General features: G+C 38.5%; 1 protein-coding gene across 12 annotated transcripts in view; it reads right to left on the bottom strand.

Moving 5' to 3' along the window:
- Positions 1-5505: 5505 nt before the first annotated feature.
- Positions 5506-25897, bottom strand: part of nfia (nuclear factor I/A) — a 732109-nt gene continuing 711717 nt past the window's right edge. For all 12 annotated transcript variants that reach the window (XM_043699269.2, XM_043699272.2, XM_043699263.2 and 9 more), the window contains one exon: positions 5506-11263. In XM_043699269.2, the coding sequence (XP_043555204.1) occupies positions 11246-11263 (18 nt within the window). In that variant the 3' untranslated portion in view covers positions 5506-11245. The remainder of the gene's footprint in view (positions 11264-25897) is intronic.

Genomic DNA, 25897 nt, shown 5'->3' on the forward strand with positions numbered 1-25897 from the left:
CTAGATTGGGTTAGGATATCTGCTTAGCATGGATGAGTTGGACCAAAGGGTCTGTTTCTGTGCTGTATATCTCTATGACTCTACTCTGGTAGACAGTGAGGACACAGAGATCATCGTCAAAGGCACAGCAATCTCTTCCTTTGCTTCCCACAGTAACCTTGGGTTTATCCCATGTGGCCCAGGGGACTTATCTATCCTTGTATTTTTCAAACTTTTCAGCACATCCTCCTCCTTAACATCAACCTGTTCAAGTATATCAGCCTGTTTCATGCTGTCCTTACAAACGATAAGGTCCCTCTCACTAGAGAATATTTCAGCAAAGTATTCATTAAGGACCTCCCTTACCTTCTCTGACTCCAAGCACAAATTCCCTCCACTATTCCAGATCAGTTCTACCCTTACTCTGGCCATCCTCTTCTTCGTTGTAAGTAGTTAACTCCTCCTGCTACTTCAAACAAGTCAATGTCTGCATATGTGCATGTTCAAGAGCGAAGTTTCTTGATTGTGAATTGTGTTTACATTCTCTGTTACATTATACAAGTTGCGTTGCAGATTTCTTGAGATCTATACATCCAGGAGCTTGTAATTTCATCTTCATATGCAGTGACTTCTGTTTCTTCACCTCTGGTAAATAATTGCCTCTTTAACACAGCAATACTGTTTTATTATTTAAAACCATTATCTTATTCAACAATTGATCTTCTCCATTCATTAAATTGAACATGGAGCTTTGAGAGACCACAGATATTCTGTCAGTTCCTCTTTGTTCCTGTTAGAACTCTGCCACTGTGCTATTGGGTAATGCTTTTGCTTATTTTATATATTTGCCTACAGCCACTAGAAGGATGGGAACATCATCACCTGCAAGTTCCATTCCAAATCAGTCAGCATTCTGACTTGGAAACATGTCACCATTTCTTCAATATTGATGGACCAAAATCCTGGAATCCTTACTAACAGCACTATGGGTCTACATGGACATGGACTGCAGCAGTTCAAGAAGGCAGCTCAGCACCACCTTCTCCATGGCAACCAGGGACAGGTAATAAATTATAGCCCAGTCAGTGATGGTCATGTCGCATAAGTGAAAGAAAAATGTCATTTTTTTCATTTAATGGTGAGCAGTTGACTAATTTGGAAAAAGGCAAAAGTGAGGACTGCAGATGCTGGAAATCAAAGTCTATATTACAGTGGTGCTGGAAAAGCACAGCAGGTCAGGCAGCATCCAAGGAGCAGGAAAATTGATGTTTTGGGCAAAAGCCCTTCATCAGGAATGAAGGGTTTTTGCCTGAAACGTTGACTTTCCTGCTCCTCGCATGCTGCCTGATCTGCTGTGCTTTTGCAGCAACACTCTAATTTGGAAAAAGGTCATTTCCTTGGAAAAAGGAAAATAGTATACACTCAATGGAAAAGAAATTTTAAGGTATAATGTCCTTGACCAATATCTCTTGGTGGAAGTGGACAGGTATTCTGAAGCACTAACGTATTACCGAATGATGCCTCAAGGTGGAATACTTTTCTAAATAAAATTACCAGAAATGTCTGAGTGATGAGTGGGCATCTTTGAATCCTGACTCTAATTCAGCCACTTTCATTGTATATTTTCCTCATTATTATATGCATGTCCTCAATGCAAAGCAGCACTTTTAAGAATGGCTGAGTAAAAAGGAGCAGCAAAACTCACAAGGAAACCCTGTCCTTACTGACCACAAAAGAGATTGATATTCACTTACCCATTGTGCTGAAATGTCAAGCTCTTTTCTCTTTACTGATTCCAACTATCCACCATTTTATTTTACCATAGATGTGTATTTTTCATTTTTATTTTACTAAAATATAGAACTGTTGAGCATAAATGCCTATTGATGCAGTCATGATTATAACATTCGGAAGGCAATTCAACTTAATTCAGTGAATTAAGAGAAGATGTGATACAGGATCAGTCAATAGTCACAAGGGGCAAGCTGATATCAGTACAGTCAATTTCTCTGTGATTAATTACGTTTTCAGCAAAGAAAGATCTCAACAACAGTAGCTCGTTAATAAACTGCAAACATTTACAATTAACTTTTCACTCTTTATGTCTGTTTCCATTTTTATTTGTGGAATATTTCAGTTTGATGATAATAATGAGCACTGTCTTGGAGAAAATGCTGACCATGAGATTGTTAGAAGCTAAACTATTAGATGGTCAGTGCTAATGCACTTTTATTAAGATGTAGACATGGGACGAACCTGATATGCTTAGAGTTACCAGCAATAAGTTCTATAACACTGATATAACATGCCTGTATACGTCCCTACATACTGGATTTGGGTAACACTAACAAAATTAAAAAAAATTAAATCCAGAAAGACATCACCTAAATTTTACTAGTGATGTTTTGTGCAAAACAAAGAAATATGTAATTCCGGGCATGTTCTTTTTAGGTCCAATGGTTTCTCTCACAAAAAAAGGAATTTTAAAATTTGAAAGTAATACATTATAATAAACTGCTGAAAGCAACACTTTTACTGAGGTATGTCCAGTTGGATTATATGGTGATACATCAATGTACTGTATTACACTGCAGCTAGCAAAATGCCACCACTTTACTGAGGCCTTGCCCCAGTTAATTTGAAGCATCATTGGAATGCATCAAGGGATTTATGGCAGACTTTTAATGCTGCATTTTAAAATATCTTAATGCATGTACAGTACACGTGTCTCCATTATTGGTGAATTCCAGCAAGCTATTAAAAGGTGTTAGACCATCATTCTAGGACATAAATTCCCATTAACTGATCTAAGCTATCAATAGTTGCTATGAGTAATTCTTAAAGCAGTATTTGAAAAGATGTTAGTGACGTCTTCGTGACTATAATTATAGTAAATATGAATTTCCAAAGTCTTTATACCACATTAGACTGAAAGGTCTGTTTCCGTGCCTTATGACACTACATGGACCATTTTATACGTAAAGTGGCATCTATTGTAATACAATATTCACTTGAAAACTTAGTGTGATTCAACAACTGACAAGTGGCTCCGAGAGCGAACTGAATTCTGCCATTCTTTTTGGAATCTATTTACACAAAACTATTACTAATAGTCCATCACTTTAACAGCAATATTGATGTTGTTGTTTGGCTCCATTGTTATTGGTTATGAACTAGCTTAACTGCTTCAATCATTTGAATCTATTTCTGTTCCTAACACACACCAGACATTGTCTATTCAGTAGCTTCCATGGTCGCCTTCTTGGGTTTTTGCACAAATGCATTTCTCCATAGTGAATTGGCTAATTTGCCATAGTCATGTGACCTCTGCTTCCACTATAAGTGCCTTTACATTAACTTGCGGCAGTCATTACATGCAACATGATATCAGATGTGTTCAACTGAAATTGTGTGGATTTTTGAAACAGTGAGAGATTACCACTGTTTAAAAAAGCAAGGAAGAATTCAAATTGTCTGTGACTTTGAAGTGTTAGGTGAATAAAAATGATTGTTGATTTTCCATTCCCTGCTGCCATGGAAATGAAAGGAAATATGGGGCAGAATTTATATTTGTTCAACTCTCAATGGTGTGGCAAAACTATGAAATAGCTACAGAATTAAATTAAAGCACAAAGCAAATACGATTGGCAATGCTATCAGCACTGATGAAATACTGACACAAGAATTCAGAGGACCATTTTTGCAGATGTGCTTTGAAACCCATATTATTATTATTTATGAACAATATGTTCAATATCAGAGCTCATGGGAGAGGGAGACTATTGATCAGTATGTGGTAACACTGGCATATCTTGGTGCATCTTGAGTGTTTCTACAAATGAAAGATGACCTCATCAGAGATCGGGTTGAATTAGGCATAAGAGATCCCACTGTGAGAGTACATCTGCTGAGAGAGAAAAAATGTACTCTCAGAAAAAAGCTGCTTATATGCAGAAGCTCTGAGGTTGTTAATAATCAGGAACAGCATATTAATAGAACACATGAGACTTTGCATTAAACTCAGAGATATTTTAGATTGGAGAACAATATATTAGAAAAAGTAAGGGATAAGTGTTTGCAGAAGAACCAGCAGGAAGATCAAGCCCAGAGGACAGTGTAAATGCTGTGGACAACACCACATAAAAGATCATCCCATGTAGACCAAAATAAAAGAGGAACTATGCAATATGAGGAAAGCATACTCTAAGAAGCTGAATTACTTTGCATACAAGTGCTTAGCTAGAAAGAATTAAAGCAAGAATATAAAGATAGCTACTGTACAGATTTTAGCCGAGACTTCTGATGAATTACTCGACATCATAAAACAGATTATAGACTGTGACTGTTAGAATGATGACTGCAGAAGGAGATCAACTGAGTGTGAAGTCCCAGATAGACACTGGTACTTTATGCACTATCAACTTTGCCAATCAGTGAGGTGGTTCAAGATGTCAACCCAAAAATGAAGCCTGAAAGATAAAGACTATATGATGGAATGATACTCATTCCAATGAGTAGATGAAGATGTGTGTCCATTGCTATGAGAATGAAGAAGATATGTTGTTTTAGATAGTACTTGTTAAACAAATCCACTTATCTCAGCTGAAGCAAGTCAAAAGCTTAGCTTGGTATTCCAACAACAACCAGAAGATATTTGAGGCATTTGGCAGGCAGCAGAATGAAATTTATGCAGAATAAAATTCTGCACTTTAACCAGTGCAAAAGAAAGAAAGACAAAGTATGATTCATTTAAAGGGACAAAGAAACATGTGAGGGAGAATGAAACAGGCAGTTATAGTGACAGATGTAGATGAAGAAAGATGAGAAGAGGCTGAAATGAAGTATGTATACTGGAGCAGATTGATTGGGCCAAACTCTTTGTTTCTATGCCATGTATTTTATGAAAAAGATTTAAAATTAAAACAAGTAAATGGTCAAGTAAGAAACTGAATTATAAGATGATCCATATCACAAGCAAACTTTCAACTGAAAGTACCTTAAGATGGAAGGGCAGCCGAACTTTTCATTTCAAGCAAGTTATATTAAGTGATCAACCTGGTCACTATACTTCTATTAAAAAAAGGTTTCCTCAGAAACAAGGAAAAAGAGTCACCCTTATGCAATAGTTTCTTAAGTTTCTCATTAACATCTTGAAGCGATTCACATTGAATGAATTATAGTCAACCATTATCATCTTCTGGAAGGGAGAAGCGCTAAAAAAATGAGCCATTTAAGTAGCAGGATACTCTGTAATAATAGTGTGCTAATGGAACTATTTTGTCAGTACTGTAGTTGAACAGTCATGTTTGGAAACATAAAAATGTATGGTTGCTCAGACAGAACAAGGAGACACAGCATGTGAAATTCAAACTTTGGCAAGATAGCTAGTAAAGGATTTGTAGGCCATTACACACATTGCTTAACTTTCCTATGCACCTACCAGGCATCACCAACTCCCAATTTTCTATAGGATGTCGCTTGCCACTGTAACCAAAGCCACCATAAAAATGAGACATGAATGCAGAGTACAGTAGCATTAGCATTTTATTTTCCTTTTTATGTTGCATAGGAAATGCAGCACTTGCTTCCAGTAATCGTATTGTAATGTGAGAAGGTGGTAGCACTAATGGTTGAATACAAGAGTTAAACTAATCCACACCAGCTCAAAACTTGCAGAGATTTAGTTGAGTAAGAATTGATGCCCACAGTGTTTCTCAACCAATAACATACTTTCACATACACGTTTTTTTTTTAAAAATGACCACGAGAACAGAATCATTGCCAGTACTAGAGGCACAACATTTTTACTGAATTTATCTAAAGTAAATGTTCAACCGTGCATGAAACTAAACAGCCACTTTTTTCTCGTTTTAAAAATACGTGCTCTGGTGTGAAGGTAGGGGTGGGCACGGGTACCCATTCACCCGCCTGTTAAAGTGCTACCTGCTCCCAAAGATCTAAATTTCTTTTAAGTCCTTCTGTTGGGAAAGGAGCTTCTAACCCAGACAAAACAGCACTGCTGCACAGTAATGGGACGGTAAATGCACAGACGTCATTAAAAAAAATCAAACTGAATCGCGTGCGATGCCACTTATAGGTAACTTTCAGGTAAGTGTTGTCGGGTACACAGTTTCTAAATTTTGAACTGTGCCCACCCCCGAGGGTGAAGCAAAATAAACAAACAAAAAAGTAATACTGAAAATGTTTTTAAAAAGTAAATGTATTACCTCGAAAAATACTGAAAACACCCCCAAAAATAGACAGATGTGTTCTCAGTGAAATATCTTTAAAACTATCTGACAAGAACCAAGTCAGGAAAAAAAATGACTAACATAAACTTGAGTAATATTTATACAGCTCAATAAGCATTATGGAATAGCATGCAGTAATATTGTATGGTTACTTTACATTTGCTTAATCATCAGGAGAAGGTTCTGACAGACAGCGAAGGCGACCGTTGTAGAAAATTGTAGTTCAGAAGATTCATATAATACAGATTTCACAGGCACCACTTTTTGTAATGTTTCAGGTAATATGCTGGTATTCTTATTTCTTTCTTTTATCTAAAGCTGGCATTTATAATAATGACAAAAGGCAAGGATTGACGTAAACTCAATAGATACCAAGGTTAACGATAGATTTTGTGCATAGTTCCCATGCAGAAAACACTGCTACACATTTACACTGTCATAAAGCAAGTGAAGTGAGCCCAAGTTGTCACATTTCATTGCCAGCCTGTAATAGCACCATGTAATGGATTTGCATTTAACAGTAAATTTAATTATAAAGTTGATGACACAGTACTCATTACAATTAAGTGCTATGGACAGCTTCAATGTTACCTGCTACACATCAAAGCAATTTTCGGTACTGGCTGGAAAGATTTTAAACTTTTTTTTATTCAAAAGACTTCCTAAGTTACGAGCTGAACTGTTATACAGCCTAGGTTTGCAGTTGCAAAGCTGAATTTTACTGTCAAACGCTGATGCATGCATTACTCTCAAGACAAGACTTTTTAAATTTTAGTGCATCTGAATCCTGCCAGGTGCCATTAAAGCTCTCCTTATATTATCAAGCCAAACTCAAAGTCATGTTCTTATGGTACTTTGTTCCATGGAGGCCTTCTATCAAAGATATTTCCAGAGACACAATTCAAAGTGTAATATTGTTTGACATTCCAAAAATCACCACAAGGAAAAAAAACTGTCTCAAGCTGTGTATCTGTTTTTTTGTCCAGTATATATTTTAACAACACTGCCACTACAAAGCTGCAAAATGCATGAAGGAAAAGGTGAGATAACCTGTCATGGAACTTGCATATTCCTGCGGGCTGACTGAATTCTGCAAACTATGCTTCTGAGAGGAAATCTTATTCTTGTGTGGTCTTTATCCCTCTCCCTCCCTTTCTGGTAAAGAAAAGCTGATCTAGCGCTTCAGGCAGTTTCTAGTCTGGCACTACTGTTATTTGACTAAGCTCAACCTTGACTCTGAAGTCGGTCAATCAGAACTGCAGACTTATTGTCAGACAAAAAAAAACTATGATCATTGTTTCGCACAACTAAAAAAGGCAAAAACATACATTTCTAACCTGATGTTGCAGACATGAACATTGTTCTTTTTCTACCTTGGCAACATTCTAAGGTTACATTTTAGAAATGATGCAACGATAATTCAATACTCAGTGGGTTAAGGTAACATTTAACCAGCTTGAGGAGGTTGGTGGTGAGGGGAAGGGGGAGGGGGAAAGAAAGAAAAATCACACTTCTGTTGGATTCACAAAATGACATGCTGTCTATACCTCCAGAATGAAACTGATTTCTAATTTTGTTGTGTTCTTTGCTTGATACTGTGAAAGAGAGTTAGCTTAATAATACTTACAACCCCAGTCTGTTCCATCCTTTACGCTTTTGCCTACACACTATCATTTTTTCAAACCTTTTTAAAAAACTTTTCCTTTTTAAACTTTAAATTTGTTCAGGTTCCCCTAGCATCTTTCAGACTTGAAACAACAAATACCTTCAAAAATACAGCATGTAATATCCATTTACAATGGTTCTTCAGTAGCCTATACTTTATAAGTATAGGAATATGCCATACCAATCGAAGAAGAAAAATAAAGTACTTAAATACATACAAAAAGGAAACAGGAAAGTTTTTAACTCAAATCCAGTTCCCAGAGGAATAGCAATACTACGAATGCTGCCTTATAACAAACAATCAGAAAATCCACTAAGCTAAGTTGACAGATTTTTTTTTCTCATTTTAACAATGTTACAAAAGTTCCTGCATTACAAAATAGGGCAGATTAAATCAGTGTAATTAATACAACTATACAACATACAAATTACAAATCTGCTGAATGGGCAGCTCAACTTTTTTTCTTTCCTTGCTTTGCAGCCACGACTAATCGCACTCACCAACGAAAAAAGAAATTAAAAAAAAAACTGCCCGAACTATTGCTTTTTTTTAAAACTGTTTTAAAAACAGGGTGCAATTTCTTTTACTTATTATTTTGTATGTACAACCAATTCTACTCTTAAACCTTGGCTTTTGACAAGGTTCTTACAAAAAAAGTTTGTCCGTGCTATTTCCTTCACTGTGAAGCACTGCAAGCTGCTCTTTATAGTGCACATATGTCAATGTAATGCCCAGCTACGTGCTAAAGGAAGGCTAAGGATGTGGATTACAAGAAATTACATCGAACAATTACAATCACACAATACAGTATTGTGGAACACTTACTCACCACTTAGTAGACACCTATCAAAATCCAGAAACTTGTTTCAATCATTTTAATATACATAATCAGTAAACAATTTGAAAACTTGGAAGTTTCAAATGTGCATATAAAATGGGCATTTTTTGATTTTTCTTGAATGCAAATTCCTTGCAGTCTGCTATGCTGAGAAAAAAAATGGGTCTGGGATTTGAATGAAAGTTTAAGGCTCAAATGTGAACAAACTGTTCTGAAATTTGTTGGAGCAGGGTTCAGCTTAGTGCTTCACAGTTCTACTGCAACTCTAAGGAGAGCCCTTTCTGTCTGTGCATTCAGCGTTTATAATTTACAAGACAAACACCTAACAGACTGCATTAACAGCAGCACCAACTTTGGTCAAATAAAAAAAAAATTAAAGTAAAACTTGCTAAGCATTTCTACATGATAAATCAGGTATTGCATATTTTTTCATATATCTGGGAAAACAAAGGAAGACACCAAATAATATTAAAACGTAGCAACATCCAAAAAATATTGATACACTAGCATCTACAGATTTCAAAAGCACTGACCGTACAGGACAATGAAATCTAATCCTATATGCGGCAAAACTGATTTGTTTTCTACATGTTGAAACTTTACAATGGCTGACATCAATGTCGCATTTAAAAAGTGTCTCTGATTGCTACACCAGGAAAAGACCCAAGAGGATTGTTACATTATAGGAACATGTGCAATGATTCCACGTATAATTGCTATCCAGGGCAAGGCACATTGATGCGGAATTTTTTCATATTATTCGTGCAAATCAAGAAACTTATTCCATTAGGGAAAAAGTGAGGAGCAAAAGTGTCTTCCCAAGACTTTCTGTTTACTGATTGTATAGGACAGTAGTAGGGACCCATTTTCTTGGGCCCAACAAGTACGTTTCAAAAGGCAAGTGCCCGGAATAGGGATTATATTTCTTGTGTCTTAATGCACTATACATCTTTCCTACATTGTCTATATAAAAATTAGTCACTAACACTAGATCATGCATTTTAAATGTCTGATTGGCTGGCAAGCCAAGCAGAGAATATATACGGTTGGTATACCATGGGAAAATGGTTTGTTAAATATTTGCAAAGCACACCTCATAGCATGGATGAGGGCTTGCTTTGCTGTTTGGTCAAAAATCTATTTCAATGCAATGTTTTTTTTATTACTTACATGTACAAGTTGCTTAAGTCGATACGGATAGATTTCTAGATATAACGTATGGATCTGAATTCCAGTGTTCTAAGGTGGAACACAAATTCGTCAAGATCTTAATCCGCATATTGTGTCTTTGAACTTGGAAAGAAATTTACTTGTAGTACAATGTGGCGATTTTCTATTATGTGCTTAGTTAAAACAATGATTAGCTATAATTTTGAATGTAGTTTACATGATCTGGTAAAAGCACCATTAGCTTTTTTTTAATTTTTTTTTAAATCTTCCTTCAGTTTACTTGAGGGATGCAAGTTTATTTTAAAAAAAATAAAAAAAGCAAAAAATAGCTCCCCTTTTTTTCTTGCAAGGCTATGATTTTACCCCGATAGTTTAGAGTCCTGGGGTGGGAGGACTTGGAAAACAAAAATAGAATTTTCAACAATCTCTATCATACAAAGTTATTTAACTATCCAATGAAATTGCACTTTACTCAATTAATCAAAAAAATTAAACCTTTTTTGATTGATTCCTGTCAGTTTCAATCAAAGCAGACCATCCTCCCCAGTTTGCATGGATTTCTTATTTTTAATATTTTTCTTATTAAATGTCAGAGAAAAAAACCCAAAAAAAATTGGTGTGAATGCAGCATTTTAATCTTCTTGCTGTGAGATATTTGAATTTTATATACCTTTCAGGATGCCTTTTGGAGCCATGATAACTGATATATGTCAGTACATAGCTGGGTTTGAGTTCAATTAATTTTCTGGAAAAAAAGAAGAGCTGTATTTTGTGATATGTTGCAGAGAAAGCTGCCCTAGCTATTTCCATGGTGTTGCAGTATTTTGTATCTTGCAGGATTTAGCTATGGAACTTCAAAACACTTGTGTTTCATTATCTTTCACTAATATTTTACCTGTTGAGGGTCCCCTGCTTGCTCGAGATAGCCTGAAATAATTAGACTCTCCATAATTGTGTAATAATCATACAGTCAGTAAGTGAAACGGACTATTTCTATCCGGTATGAGAAACTACCTTGCTATGTCTACTATGTTCTACTATTAAAACACTTCATAAATTTCTAACAGAGCCTAAGTATTTCAGTTCCTCAGTAACAGACCCTTGCATATCAATAGCACGGTAACAAAAATGACGAGTATGACCAGTTCTTATTAAGTAAATCCATTGCTATGGTCTTCATCATTCAGCCTTTAGGCGTGCTGTTTCATGTCATTTCTTCTGTTGAAATTCTATTGATCTCCCCTCCCCCCACAGCTTGAAGTGAAGATGTCTTGCTCCCATGTTGCAGAATTGGGAAGGGGTCAGGTGGTCTGTCTGCTGGGTGGCGGGAAGCTATGGCCTTTATCCCAGGTACCAGGACTGGAAGGGAAAAGAAAATAGCATTAGCTTCGATAGCAATTTGCAACATGCAACACACTAAAAGTAGTTGCTCACTTCTTTTCCAAAAATATATTCTATTTCTTCAGCAGTTAAATTGGAGTGAGGATGAAACATTCATAGAATATTGATTTTATTCGCAATAATGACTCTATGCTCTTTATGTGAGCATAACGTTTGACATAGTGCATTATATGTACTTTAGCCAAGATCCTAAAAGGAATAGTGTTAGTAGAGTTGAATATCCATTACCATTTGCCCTTTCAAATATATATAGCAGGTCAGAGCCTAACTGTGATAATCTTGCTAAGGGAGTTATGAACTTAGTTTTTGCTTTCACGCATTAATTGAATTGGGAAACAGTAATAATGTTTCTCATTTTTATTGCTCTTTTCTTTCATAAAAAATATTCTAAGAAAGGCAAAGGGTTACAATCCAGCTTTTGCATGTGTCTATTCTAATTACACCGTGAAAATATTAACTGCAATGCAAGGAAAATCTGAGAAATTTCACGAGTGCATTAAGATGCCTTAAGCTTTTTATCACCATTCTTTTAGATCATTGTCATTTTGGAAATGTGTACAAATTAAATAAGTTCCTCATTTTTGAATAAACTTTGGGTCCTGCTTACAGAGATTTACAGGATTGCTAGATACAATTTTATTTGTTTCTCGAGACCATATTCCATTTTTTTGATGTTACTCCAGATTGGTGAAGCGTCTGTCTGATGTTAAATAGGTCCCTGATTAAGGGGTAATTTATTTCCTGGGGGAAAACAATTTTTGATTTGAAAGTGCAAACTGGTTATTGGTGTAAAAACTCCTCCATGGATTTTAATTTTGCACCAAACAGGCCCTTGTGCTAATTGCCAAATAAAGCATGCTCAGAAATGATTTACAAGATTTAAATTTGGTGGCAAACAAACAAGCTTAAAAGATGAGGCCGAGCAATTGCAACTACCTTCAGCCAGAACTGCCGATGAGAAGATCCATCTCAGCCTCTGCCTGAGGTCCACAACATTATAGAAAGCAGTCTTCAGGCAATTCAATTTGCTTCACATGGTGTGATAAAACAACTGTAGGGATCTTATGGTGCAGTGGTAGTGTTGCTGCCTTTGGCCAAGGAGACCCAAGTGTGTCAAGACATCTCTGAACAGGTGATAATACTGAAAACTTGTGCTCCAGAACTAGCTGCTTCCTGAACTTAGAAGCCCGAAAACTATTCAGGCAGCATCCGAGGACAGGCAAAATCGACGTTTCGGGCAAAACGTCCGAAACGTCGATTTTGCCTGTCCTCGGATGCTGCCTGAATTGCTGTGCTCTTCCAGCACCACTAATCCAGAATCTGGTTTCCAGCATCTGCAGTCATTGTTTTTACCTTTTCGCCTGAAAACTATGACAGATCTGAAACACCTGAGCCCTTGTTTGACTGATTGCTCTGGTGTCTGGTCTGTGGCATCGATTTCACAGTTATGGATCCATTTAAGTTGACTGACACAGTTAACTGTCACTATCAGTTTCATTGCTTCAATGCACAGTGGGTCAATGGTGTGAAAGTTGCCATACATTGCATTGGAGTACATATGGTTCAAGGGGGAGCTGGGAAGGAGGGCGTGTATTGGAACAGGTTCTAGGAGTTGTTTGAGGGAAAACATCCCTTGGCGTGAAAGGTGTGTAGGGGATTATAAGGGGTGAGGGCTGCAGGGTTTTTTTAACTAATTAAGTTGGCCTTCTGTGTTTGTTGTTGGGACAAAATCTCACAATAACTTTAAGATAGCCCACCTCTGTAGCGGCTATGTCCAAACATTTTCTGGAGTCGGCTGGCCTGACTTCAAATGGTGCCTACCCTCTGGCAATGAAGATTGTAACTAAGGAGATGGTGAGCGAGGCGAGCACGTGGAACTGGCACTCCCCCCCACCTCCCACCCCCAGGGAAACAACTTTGGAGCCAGCAGGAATTAGCTTTGACTGGGAACTCCTTACACTGCAGAAAGCAGTGCAAAGCTGTCAGGGAGTGTAACTCCATGACCTTGCAACAGGTACAAAAACAACTGGTGAGAAAGGTTACCATCGAGAGAGAAAAATGAGGGACTAGAGTTAAAAATCCAAACCCCTCAGAGACCTGTCTTTTCATTTAACAGCTGGAGCTTGATCAGTGAGGTCCCAGAAAGGATTGCTCCTGGGCAGGTGATATACCATGAGTGCCCACTTAGTAGGGAACCACTGGGATACTGCTTGAAGCAAAGAACAGGCAATGATGGCTGGAGCAGCAAAGGTCAAACTGGAAGACCATTTTTGGTGAGGTGCCTGATTATTAACATATCTCAAGGAGACTGCCCAGAAGATGGAACCAATCAAATTCAGTAATTCTATCAAAGGTTTAAGCTTTTTCATCACCAAACTGTCCAAAAGCTGCTCAGAAGGGTTTAGCACTTTTGGAGATTGGAACTGTTAGCCTGAGATTCAAATACTCTGAATCCAGCCACGTGGCTTACCACCTTGAACTCTTTCAAGCTTCAACCTAATATCTAATCTCCATTACTAAACTTTTGTCTTCTCTGTCATGTTTAAGTGCCAACATGAGAAGAAAGGGGGATTTTGCTGTAATAGTCTGTATAGTTAATTAGTGGTTTTAAGTGTTTGCATCATTGCCATGCCTACAATTTTGTAAAGTATGTTTCATTAGTAATGAATAGTTATTCCTGTTCTACATGAAACAAATGGTGTCAGAAGTCTTCAATGATAAGTACAGCTTGGGAGCAGTAAATTGAGGAACAGGTATATTTGTAGATGTTATGGTAACTTTATAAAACCTTCACAACATGTTACAGATGCAATTCTCCACATTTTATTTGGCTGTGTGGTTAATTCAAAGAAAATCTGGATTATTTTGTTATACATTTTCAAGATTTGGACTTTGCTGCTTAACATATATTATCAATCCTCAGTTGCTCTAAGAAGTTGGTGGCTGATTTTGTTCTTGAATCATTGTAGTACATTCTTTGTTAAAAGTTTAGTACAGCTGTATGGGTCATTTCAAAATGCTGGATTTACAATTGGTCCAGGCTGTATAGGATGGCAGATCTTATCAGTGAAGTTTCACTTGAAATGGTCAGATTGTTGCATAATCTCGGAACGTCTGCACCATCTTTCTTTGAAAAAAATTAATTCAAGTTTCTAAATTGTCATAGTGGAATTCGAACAAGTCCTACAGATCTAGATTGTGGATTACAAGTAACACAACCATTATACTATCACATTGTCTGTGCCAAAAGCAATTTAAAGTGTAAGGCTCTGTATTCAACATCAGCAGGAGTGCACAGATCTTAATGTATGTCAACATCAATTAGCAAATCTATGTGAAGGGGATATAGTAAATTCAGCAGAACTGCAATTGATATGGTATTTAATATGTACACTATGAAAATTGGTGTTCAATCTTGCCATTTATATTCCTTTATTAATTGAGAAGGAAGTACAGTTTGAGGGAAAAAGATTACTGATACAGCATTTTACACTGTTCTTAAAAGGAATAAAAGTGTGTATTGGTATACTTTTAAGAAAGTGGTTTATGGCCAATGAAGCATATTTTGTTTAACTCTACTTGTTACACAGTTGAAGAATTCTAAGTTTGAGATACATTCTAAAAAAACAAACTTCTTTAAAACTTTAACCAGCATATGTAATGCATTTATTTAATCATCTCCGTACTTTGTCACCATATTTTACAGCCCTATGAAAACATCTCTAACATTTAAAATGAACTTTCTAAAACCAAAAGGGAAATAAAGAAACATACACAATGTGCACTCAGATAACTTTTTTAAAAATGGTGTTTACAGTGAAAGTGGATGAAAATGAATGCAGCTCAAAGGTGAAAGCTCTGGTACTACAAGCATTCTTAATTAAAAAGCCATATCCTGTGTAAAATATTACTAGCTTTTGTCAGCAGGGGGTGCAATTGAACACAACCCCTTCCTTCCCTCTTTACTGCAGTGCTTCTGCCCATCCTCTTAAATTAAAACAAGGCTCTTTCCCACTCTATTCACTGCCTGGCAGGCAAGGTTACCCAAGAGCAGTGCTGTAATCCTTCACAGAAATATGCTTTATTGATTACTCTGGTCTATTGTTCCCTTTTTAAGTCCCCCAAGTTCAAGTTCATCCTGGTGTTACATCATGTCTGGTTTCCATTGGTTACCAGACAGACCCAGACGTGACTATCATTATCAAGAAACACTCTGCTCTCCACCCACCAGCCTTCGAGCGGCTCTGACGTAGCATCTCTACTGCCGACACATTGAAGTATTTATTCTGCCTAATTTATGGCCCATGCTGTAAATGAAACCACGGTCCAAAGAGCAACACTTGTATATTTAATTAATTTTCTTTCTCAAGCATATGGGAAAATTAGACAATGGCTTAATTACTGCCTTTTTCTCCAAACACTCAAAATTACCAACCTCCAAAAAAGGGGTCTGTACAAATAAGGGATCTCCAACCTTACACAGATTTTCATTTTTTTAAAAGCTATTGACATTTGATGAAATACTTCGGCTGTTCCCTTGTATTTTATTACATTTTTCAAAAGTCAGTGTGAAGGTTGCTTCATTTAGCTCTACAAATCAACTTGTGACATTTTTTCCCATATACAGTCAATCCACATGCTCAGAGAGCCACTTTAAGGTTAGTTTTTAATCAATAGAACTTGCTGACTTTGTACTTTTCTGCTGTGCACTGCAGCTCCTCAGTGTGAGTCTTGCTGTTACTTGAAGACGTGTCTTACAGCAGCAGTAATGAAATGTCATTTGAAGTTTTTCTCAGGAAGAAGGCATTGTGGAGAAAGATTTACCAGACAGAGAAGAAGGCTTTTTCTGTTAGTGACAAACAGGCAACATTTTCCACAGCAATAACTTACACACTATCACTTTCACTTCTCCTCAGATCTCAGCAATAGTCAGTCAGGATAATACATTCTATCATCAACTTGCTCTCAGAGATGTTATTTTAGATCAGGTGGGATTTGAAACAGGGCCGTCTGGCTCAATGGTAGGGGCGCTACCACGGTGCCATAAGTGCCGTCTAAATTCAGGATTATAGGCTTCAAACTTTTACTGTTAATTAGCACACCCCCCATGGATTGCTACCTCAAAGTGGTGGACAGCCTAATGTGCTCAGATGATTCCTCAAAGGATACAGTTGGGAGCTTCTTGTTGCTGAGACAGCCACCCACGGAAGCTAGCTTGATGCAGGAAAGTGTGAGCTAAAGTGCAGTTCAAACTGTCTTCAGTAGCAGTGCAGGTGAAGGAAGACGGTGCAAAGGCAGAACAGGGCTGCAGAAGCAGGTCCTTTCCCATCACCAAATCTGCCCACCAACTATCAGGATCATGTGGACAATTCAGTGTCCCAAGATTGAGCATTAACCAAACTAAAGTACAAGCTTTTTTAAAATATATTGGATATGGGATCTCTGGATTAGCCAGCATTTATTGCCCACCTGTAATTGGTCAGACTTGCACTGGCCTACATGTGACTTCAGACCTGTGGCAATGTGGTTGAATCGTCAGGGCAATTAGGGACAGACAATAGAAGTTGACCGATTCAGCAATGCCCATATCCCACAAACGAATGAGAAAAAGATAGTCCAACAGCCAAGTCCTGTGGCATTGGAGAGTTGATGAGAAAAAGGCCTATGAGCCTGGGCGTCCCTAGTCAAGAAACTGCACATAGAAGAAATATGTATGAAGATAGGTAGTCAGCTGTGGTGGGACAGAGGGGTCTTTGGGCAGCAGCACCTGCGATTGAGTAGTCCTTTGGTGCCTTTTCCTCCCCCCAAGTGAGAAAGGGCCTTGAAAAAGTGCTTTAAAAATCAGCTGCCCCACTTTCTCCTGGTTAGGGTCAACACTGTCCAGGATCACCATCTTCTGTGATTTTCAGAAAGAAACTATTTCATTTCCCATCTTGGAATGTTAGAACACTCATGGATAACCTCAAGCATGACCCTAAAGAGGAACTGCAGTGACCAATTGCTAGTGTCCTTTTTCATAGAATCCCTACAAGTGTGCAAGCAGTCCATTCTGCCCATTGAGTCTACACTATCCCTGTAACCCTACATCGCCCATCACTAATTCACCTGGCATGCACATCCTGGACACTATGGGCAATTGACGATGGCCAATCCACCTAACCTGCACATCTTGGACTGTGGGAGGAAACCAGAGCACCCGGCAGAAACTCATGCTGACTTGGGCAGAATGTACAAACTCAATACAGATAATCACCAAGTGTGGAATTAAACCCAGGTCCCTGGCACTATGACACAGCAGCGCTAACCACTGAGCCACCAAGCTGCCCCTTCTTGAAGCTAGCCCTACATGCATTCAGGCAAAGAGTGATCACAGGAGATAGTAGGAAAGTGGAGTTGAGGCTAAATTCAGATCACCAATGATCTTATTAAATGGCAGAGTGGACTCAAGTGGCCAATCATCTATTCCTGTTCTTAATTCATATGTTCGTAATGGTTCAAAACTAAATACATTGGCTAGACAGTCTGGATGGCAGTCCAAACCCCTTAATGATGAAGCAGAATGGTAACAGAGAAAGAAAGAAAAAGAAGCAAATCCTGCACTCAGACTCCCACTGAATTTCCTGCTCATGTGCTCAAAGATCTGTGAGTTGAGAATTACCCTGATCTGTCACTTAAAGACCCACATCAAAAACTCAAACCTGAGTAGATATTATCCTTGAGTCAACAGACAGCTGATGACAATGATAAGTGACACTATTGTGGGGAACAAAGTCAATAGAGACGGTGGGCCACAAGATAATGAAGGAAGGCCTCCCCCCTCAAATGTCTGCAGTGGAGAATTAATTTTAGCCCCACTTATTAAATTGTTACTGTTGTAGTAGCCACTTTGTTTTCTTAACCTACATGGGCTAGACAAATACAATTCTGAGCAAATACACTTATAAGGAAACAATTTATTATGACACCTATAAATATTAATTCGTATGACTAGCATCATGTTCTAAAACTAATTCCAAAAAATCAATACCACAGCAGTATTGAATCTTCATCCCTTGAGTAAAGGTCGCCCTCATTTCTTTAGCAAAGCTTTCAGTCTGTCAATATGACAGCACTGTGTGTATTGACATCACAAGCAGGGGAAGTTCAAGAAAGTGATGCAACACCACCTTCTGAGGGGCATTAGCAATAGGCAATATGCTGGCCCAGCCAGTAATGCTCACACTCTGTGAAAGAATAGATTTTTAAAAAAGAGAAAAGTCATACTTAATTCCACCTGTGATGCACAATTTGCCCCACCCACAAAAAATGGATTGACTGGGCTACCTCTCAATTAAGGCAGGTGCTTGAACAAAATAAATTCAATAATTTTATTAAGTAATCAGGCAATGATTTCATTATACCGTAATTGCAGAGCACTGTGACAGTATGACCAAAATATTTATCCACTTTACAGCGTGTTTGCTGTTGCTGCTCAAATAGTACAGTTTTACTTAAAAAGTCCTGAAGGCAGTCAAAAGTGGGCTATGTTAATTTGAGACATATCTGATAGTGGATGTGAAAGTCTGAGGAAAATAAGTTATGTTTACAACTCAACATGCAGCAAAAATGAATGATCACAATATCATTATGTATTGTGGGGTTTGATAAGAATAGCAAGAGGATAAGAAGTCAGTAAGGATACGCCATCAAATAGTGGGGAGGAGACGCAGACAAATAATTAAAGATTTAATAACTATAGTGATATTAGGGAGGGGAAACTTTAACTAACCAAATATAATGGAGGATGAAGGTTGGAAGGAGTTTCTGAAATGTGGACAAGGGAACTCACTGTGATTCTAACACAATGAGAAAGGCAACAGTACTGGATGTAGTTCTGGAGACTGAAGTGGAAAAAATAGTTAGTGATATAGCAAACAGTAGTCATGGCATCATTAAGTTTTGAGAAGTTATCAAATTGGGCAATGAACAATCAAACATAAAATATATAACTTGGGGAAGGCTAATTTCAGTGCCTTAAAGGGATCTATCCACATGGATTGAAATCAAAATTTGGAAGGCAAAATAATAATTGAACAATGGGAAATCTTCAAATAGGAGATAGTTCGCATTCAGAGAAGATGCATAACTACAATGGAAAGAAATGACATCCTGGATAACAAAGGTATAATGATTAGTCATACCAAAAAGTGAAAAGAAGCATTAAATAGTACAAATAACAAAATCTAGTTTGACAGTTCAGACTTAGCACATGATCTTTTGGTCAATTTGATGCTAATCATGATTCGGACATACCTGCAGGTGCTAACTGGAAATCTGCAGGCACACAAGTGCTGAGCAGACACAATTTTCGTGGGGAGGTGTACAAGTGGGCTGCTCACACCCACTTTCACTAAAGGTGTGGAATGCTCTGTTTGGCACACACTGGCTCATTTCAGGTTGGCTCAGTCGCTGAAGGACAAGGCACCCAGGTTCTCGCATGTGGCACTGGAGGTCCTGGTGGAGGAAGCCTGCAGAAGAGTGCTGCCACCTCAGCCTCATGTCCCTCTGCCTGGCCTCAAGACCTTCTCCCATTCCTTCTGCAGATCAAGCGGGAAAGAGAGATCATGGGTCTAGATTAGCAGCCAACATAAAAGGGAGGTCAAATGTCTGTTATAAACTAAAAAAAAAACTGTGGTAAAAAATAGCAGTGTTTAAAGATAATCAAGACATTTTCTTGTGCAAGCTGAAGGCATGGCCAAGATTGTAAGTGAAGATTTTTTCATTGGTTTGTACTGGAGAAGAGGAATTCTACTTCTTTTAGTGCATCTTCTTATAATCTAAATTCCCTTTGGGGGATAATGGGTTAAGTGGTGAGTTGATTCCCAGGCTGTCTGTCAGCACTTTGAAATGCATCATGAACCCTCCTTCTGTGGCCAACAATCCTGTTAGGAACTTAATCCCAGAGCTTCTAGCCCAGAGGTAGGGAATCTATCATTTCACCACAAGATTTCCAGGATGCTTCTAATCTAGCAGTAAGTAGGAGGTACAGTATGTTGAATAGGATGAAACAGATAAAAAGGATAAAAGCAAAAGAGTTGGCAGTACACAGAGACAGAGAGAGAAAACATTCCTTGTTTGGATGGGATGTGTTCCAGGATACTGGATATAGTAAGAATGAAAATTGTGAAGGCTTTGGCATAGTCCTTTAGTTTTCCTTTGATACAGATGCCAAAGGATTCCAGGTGTTACACCATTTGGCAAAAAACAGGCCAAAGGTTAAACTTAGCATTGTCAGGCCAGTCAGGTCATCAGTATCCCTGGAGAAACCATTAAATAAGCTGCATCAAAACTAACTTGGAAAAGTATGGGCTAATAAATTAAAGTTAACATGGATTTGTCAAAGGCAACTTATGAGGAGAAAGTCAGGTCTGCAGATGCTGGAGATCAGAGCTGAAAATGTGTTGCTGGAAAAGCGCAGCAGGTCAGGCAGCATCCAGGGAACAGGAGAATCGACGTTTCGGGCATAAGCCCTTCTTCAGGAAAGGCAACTTATGTTTGGCTAACTTGATGAAATTCTTTGATGAGGAAATGATGGGTGCATTATTATTATTGTGTATGTGGATCTTCAAAACACCGTAAGAGAGACTAATTCAATATTAAAACCTAAAGGATTAAATTGGCAGAATGGATACAAATTGGCAAAGGAGCTGAAAGGAGAAAAACAATGGCGAGTGGTTGTTTTTCAGGCTGGAGGAAAATATACAGTCATGCTCTGCAGTTTTGGAATTTGGACCATTGGTTTTGGCATGGATTTTGATATAGGAAGTATTATTTTAGATGGCACCAAAACTTGGAAATTCAGCGGAGGTTGTAAAAAACCAGTGAAAGAGGCACACTCATGGCAGCTGGTTAAATAAAGCATACAGCATCCTTGTCTACATCAGAAATAACAAGGAAATTAAGGAACATTTTATAAAACATGAGTTATGCCTCAGCTGAGGTATTCTGTTCAATTCTATGTACTACACTTCAGAAAACATGGCAAGACATTGGAAAGGGTTCAGAAATGGTGAGGTACCTTGGACGAGAAAATTCAAAAATGTGGAGGGAATAGGCAAAGTTAGGATTGCTGTCCTTCGAATGTTAAGAGGAGATTAGATTAAGATATTCAAAATCATGTACATATTGTGTTGAGTAAATAAACTATTTCCAGTGACCCAGAAGATAACAACCAGAGGAGCTAGATTTAAGCAGATGAACAGAAACAACAACATCCAATACATGGAAACATTTTTTCTTACGCAGCAAGTTCTTAGATATCACGTTATGATAAACGTGTATGTTTATAAGTGCTAGCCAGACTCAGCTGGTAGCATGCTTACACTTGGGTTGAAGTCTCACTAAAAGATTAAGCACATAATCTAGATGAATGCATCAGTGTCATAGTGACAGAGTACAGTCCTTTGGATGAAGTGTAGAACTGAAACCTATTCAGAAAGGCAAAGGTAAATTCAAAAGTAATTCAATGATTGCAAAGAGCTTCATGTCATAGTCATAGAGATATACAGCATAGAAACAGACCCTTCAATCCAACTCATCCATGCTGACCAGATACCATAAATGAATCTAGTCCCATTTGCCAGCATTTGGTCCATATCCTTCTAATCCCTTTCCATTCATATACCCATCCAGCTGCCGTTTAAAATGTGTAATTGTACCAGCCTCCACCACTTCCTCTGCCAGCTCATTCTAAACACACACTACCCTCTGCGTGAAAACATCGCCCCTTCAGTCCCTTTTAAACCTTTCCTCTCTCATCTTAAACGTATGCTCTCTAATTTTGGACTCCCCCTCCCCGGGGAAATGACCTTGTGTATTTATCCTATCCATGTCCCTCATGATATTATTAACCTCGATAAGGTCACCCACCAACCTCTGACTCTCCATGGAAAATAGCCGTAGCCTATTCAGCTTCTCATCTTTGCTAAAACCCTTCAACCCTTGTAAATCATCCTTGTAAATCTTTTCTGAACCCTTTCAAGTTTAACAATATCCTTCCTATTGGAAGGAGACCAGAAATACATATAGCATTCCAATAGTGGCCTAATCAATGTCCTGTACAGCCACAACATGACCTCCCAATTCCTATACTCAAAGCGCTGACCAATAAAGGCAAGCAAACCAAACACCTTCTTCACTATCCTATCCACCTGTGACTCCACTTTCAAGGAACTACGAACCTACACTGCAAAGTCTATTTATTCAGCAACACTCCTCAGATCTTACTATTAAGTGTGTAAGTCCTCCCCTGATTTGCCTTTCCAAAATGCAGCATCTCACATTTAGCTAAATTAAACTCCATCTGCCACTTCTCAGCCCATTGGCCCATCTGATCAAGATTCTGTTGTACTCTGAGGTAACCTTCTTTGCTGTCTATTACATCTCCAATTTTGGTGCCATCTGCAAAATTACTACCCATACCCCCTACGTTCATATCCAAATCATTTTATAAATGATGAAAAGCAGAGTCATCTTGTGACTTTGCTTTTAACCCGGTTTAAATTCTTAATGTTTGTTGAAAATGCTTAGGCAATATTGTGCAAGACTTTCAAGGGCAAATTAAATACAAAATGGCTTTAACAAAGGATATGGCCACAGAGTGCAAGGAAAGAGAACCATATGCATCTCACAATAAGTCCTAAAGGACTTGAACATGATACATAGGTAAAAGAAACCCTAGGACTTCATAAATATGGAAACTAGTCACGAAGGATTGTTGTGGGTGTGAAAATGATTAGTTCACTGTTTCTTAAAAAGATGGCAATATGTTGCACGTTACAGAGTCCAACAAGCAGGGCTCATGTCTAATATCTTGGGGAATGATGTGTGGTTTAAATAAATGCAACAATAATATATGTATACAGTTCTTTGTGATGACATGAAAGGATATTTAAAGTAGTGTGTAATGAAATAAGGTTAGATTTCTCATGGCCCCATATTGTCTCTATGTGAAACAACTGGATACTTCAGAAAATTGTGTTTATGGATGCAATTCACTAATGGCATCTTTCAGGTGGGAAACACTCCTTTACCAGTCCTTGTTTCCTTTTAGACCTTGATGCAATGATGCAGCATCATGATCAGAACAAAGCTTTTTCAGGAAAGCCATGTTAAAAACTTCTGGCTGTCCTTGCTCAGTATTGAAGGTGAAATGTGAATGGAAATGTTGTAGTTTAAGATGCGGATTTAGTTCTTCAACTGCTGTTCAAAAAGCAATGTAATCGCATCCTCCCAGAACTGCTGAGTAAGCACTTAATAACTGCTTGCATGTGTGTGTCATTTCAAAGGTATTCAGCTCATGTAATGCAAAACAGTCACACAGAGATTGTGATTATAAAACACCATTTTAATGGTGCAAACTGATCCTGTATTGTTACACTGAATAAAACAACAGTTTATATTATTCATCAGTCAAACATCTATTGGTCCACGTGATCTCTTATGAGTTTAAAACCCTAAACAATCTGAATTGACAAGACTGAATATTACAACACTATATCACTGAACCATATTCAGCACTTCTGAAGTAAACACCAGAAATGTTAAATGATTTGAAGGTACAGATGGATGGCTTTAATTGGCTCATAGGATCCTTCATTCATGGACTGCCTAACACTCAAATGCAGAAGGCCGTTTTTTTTATTACCAGCAATGTATAGATGAAAAGTGTTACCTGGGCAGAGGAATAATGTGCACCCAAAATCGAACAAAGTTAATTTTTCTACTACAACCAATAAATCAGATCAATTCTTAGTTATCCTATCGACATACCAATCGGGAATGGAGGTGGACAATTAAAAATCTAACAGTCGTCACAGGCTACATAAAGATCCATTTCCTCAAACATTGTGGAGCTGCACACATGAATGAAAAGACAAGATCAAAACATTTGCAAACATCCTCCGGTGGATCATCTATTGAGTGCATGATTCATCTAGTAATCCTCCTAATCCTCAAATCATAGAAGTCAGACTTTAACCAAGTAGATTCACTCCACAGGATATCAAAAGATTACAGAAAGTACTAGATATGGCAAACAGTATGGGTCCTAAAAACATCCAGCTTTATGGTAATAAAAACATGCCTTCAGATCTCATTATAGCCGCCGTCCAAATGCAGACAGAATACCTGAATTCCACTGTCCGTGTCGGATGGGGCAGGGGTGGACAGGGTTGGGAGTGCGGAGTTGGATGGGCGGACAGTGGGAGTAGCGGACAGAGGCGGGGGTTGGACAGGGTTGGGGGAGCAGGGTGAGGGTGGAGGGGCAGACAGGGGTGCAGGGGCTCGCGCAGGATGTACTGCTGCCTAATCTCCTGACCTAGCAAGTGCTCACTGGGTTAATCCCATTGAACTCATTGGGGAGGTGGTGGGGGAGGGAGGGTTTACCAATGCTGCAGGTCCCTTACACATTTTTTTAAAGATTAGATTAGATTACTTACAGTGCGGAAACAGACCCTTCAGCCCAACAAGTCCATACCGACCCTCCGAAGAGTAACCTACCCAGACCCATTCCCGTACATTTACCCCTTCACCTAACACTATGGCCAATTCACCTAATCTGCACATTTTTGCACTGTGGGAGGAAACCGGATCAGACACGGGGAGAATGTGCAAACTCTACACAGACAGTTGCCTAAGGCGGGAATTGAACCCGGGTCCCTGGCGCTGTGAGTACTAACCACTGTGCTACCGTGCCACCCTGAAAAACCACTGCTCCAGGTGAGGCAATATGAGGGTGTGTCTGCTCAGAAATAAACCCTGAGACAGAGAGAGGAAGCAAGGCAGGCAGAGCGAGGAAAAAGGAAACTTCAGAAAACTCTGAGCCCCAGAGGAGAGGCACTGAATTAATTAACCGAATAATCAATTACCTGAATGAAATAGTGCCTTCCCATCTCATTCAGATAATTGAGGTTCCTCTGTACTGTGGTGACATGAGCAAAGCAGAGATTGGGATTTATGTAGTGGGTAATTCACCTCCTGAATCTGCAAAGCCTACCATCATCAATAAAGCACAAGCCAGGGTGGCCTGAAATACTCTTCCACACTTGCCTGGATGGGTGGAACTCCAACAATACTCAAGAAACTCAACAGCACCTAAGGCAAAGCAGTTCACTTGATCAATGTGGATTTATGTGCTAGAAACTGGACTGAAATAGTGACATTCTGTGCTGTTTTTTGATACTTCTACTTTTTAATTTGTTCTTTGGTTAGACAGAGGCTTCAATTTCAAGCAGTCACTCCCTCCACCATTGGTGCACTGTACTTGCAAAGTGCACTATTGACAAGATGCCACACTGTAACTTACCATGGCATCTTTAACAGTACATTTCAAACCTGTAACCTCTACCACCTAGAAGGATAAAGGCAACAGATGCTGGATGGAAAAATCATCACCTGCAAATTTTTTAAATTATTAATTCAGGGGCCATGGGGCATCACTGGCTGATTGCTGATCCCTAATTAATCTTGAGAAGAAGGTGCTGAACCTCTTCTTGAAACACTGCAATCTATTTGGTGCAGGTACACTCAAAAAGCTGTTAGGGAGTTTGGCCC

The sequence above is a fragment of the Chiloscyllium plagiosum genome, unplaced genomic scaffold (assembly GCF_037043375.1).
Source record: "Chiloscyllium plagiosum isolate Xiang-an unplaced genomic scaffold, Cpla_swu_hap1 HiC_scaffold_9, whole genome shotgun sequence".
Taxonomy (NCBI): domain Eukaryota; kingdom Metazoa; phylum Chordata; class Chondrichthyes; order Orectolobiformes; family Hemiscylliidae; genus Chiloscyllium; species Chiloscyllium plagiosum.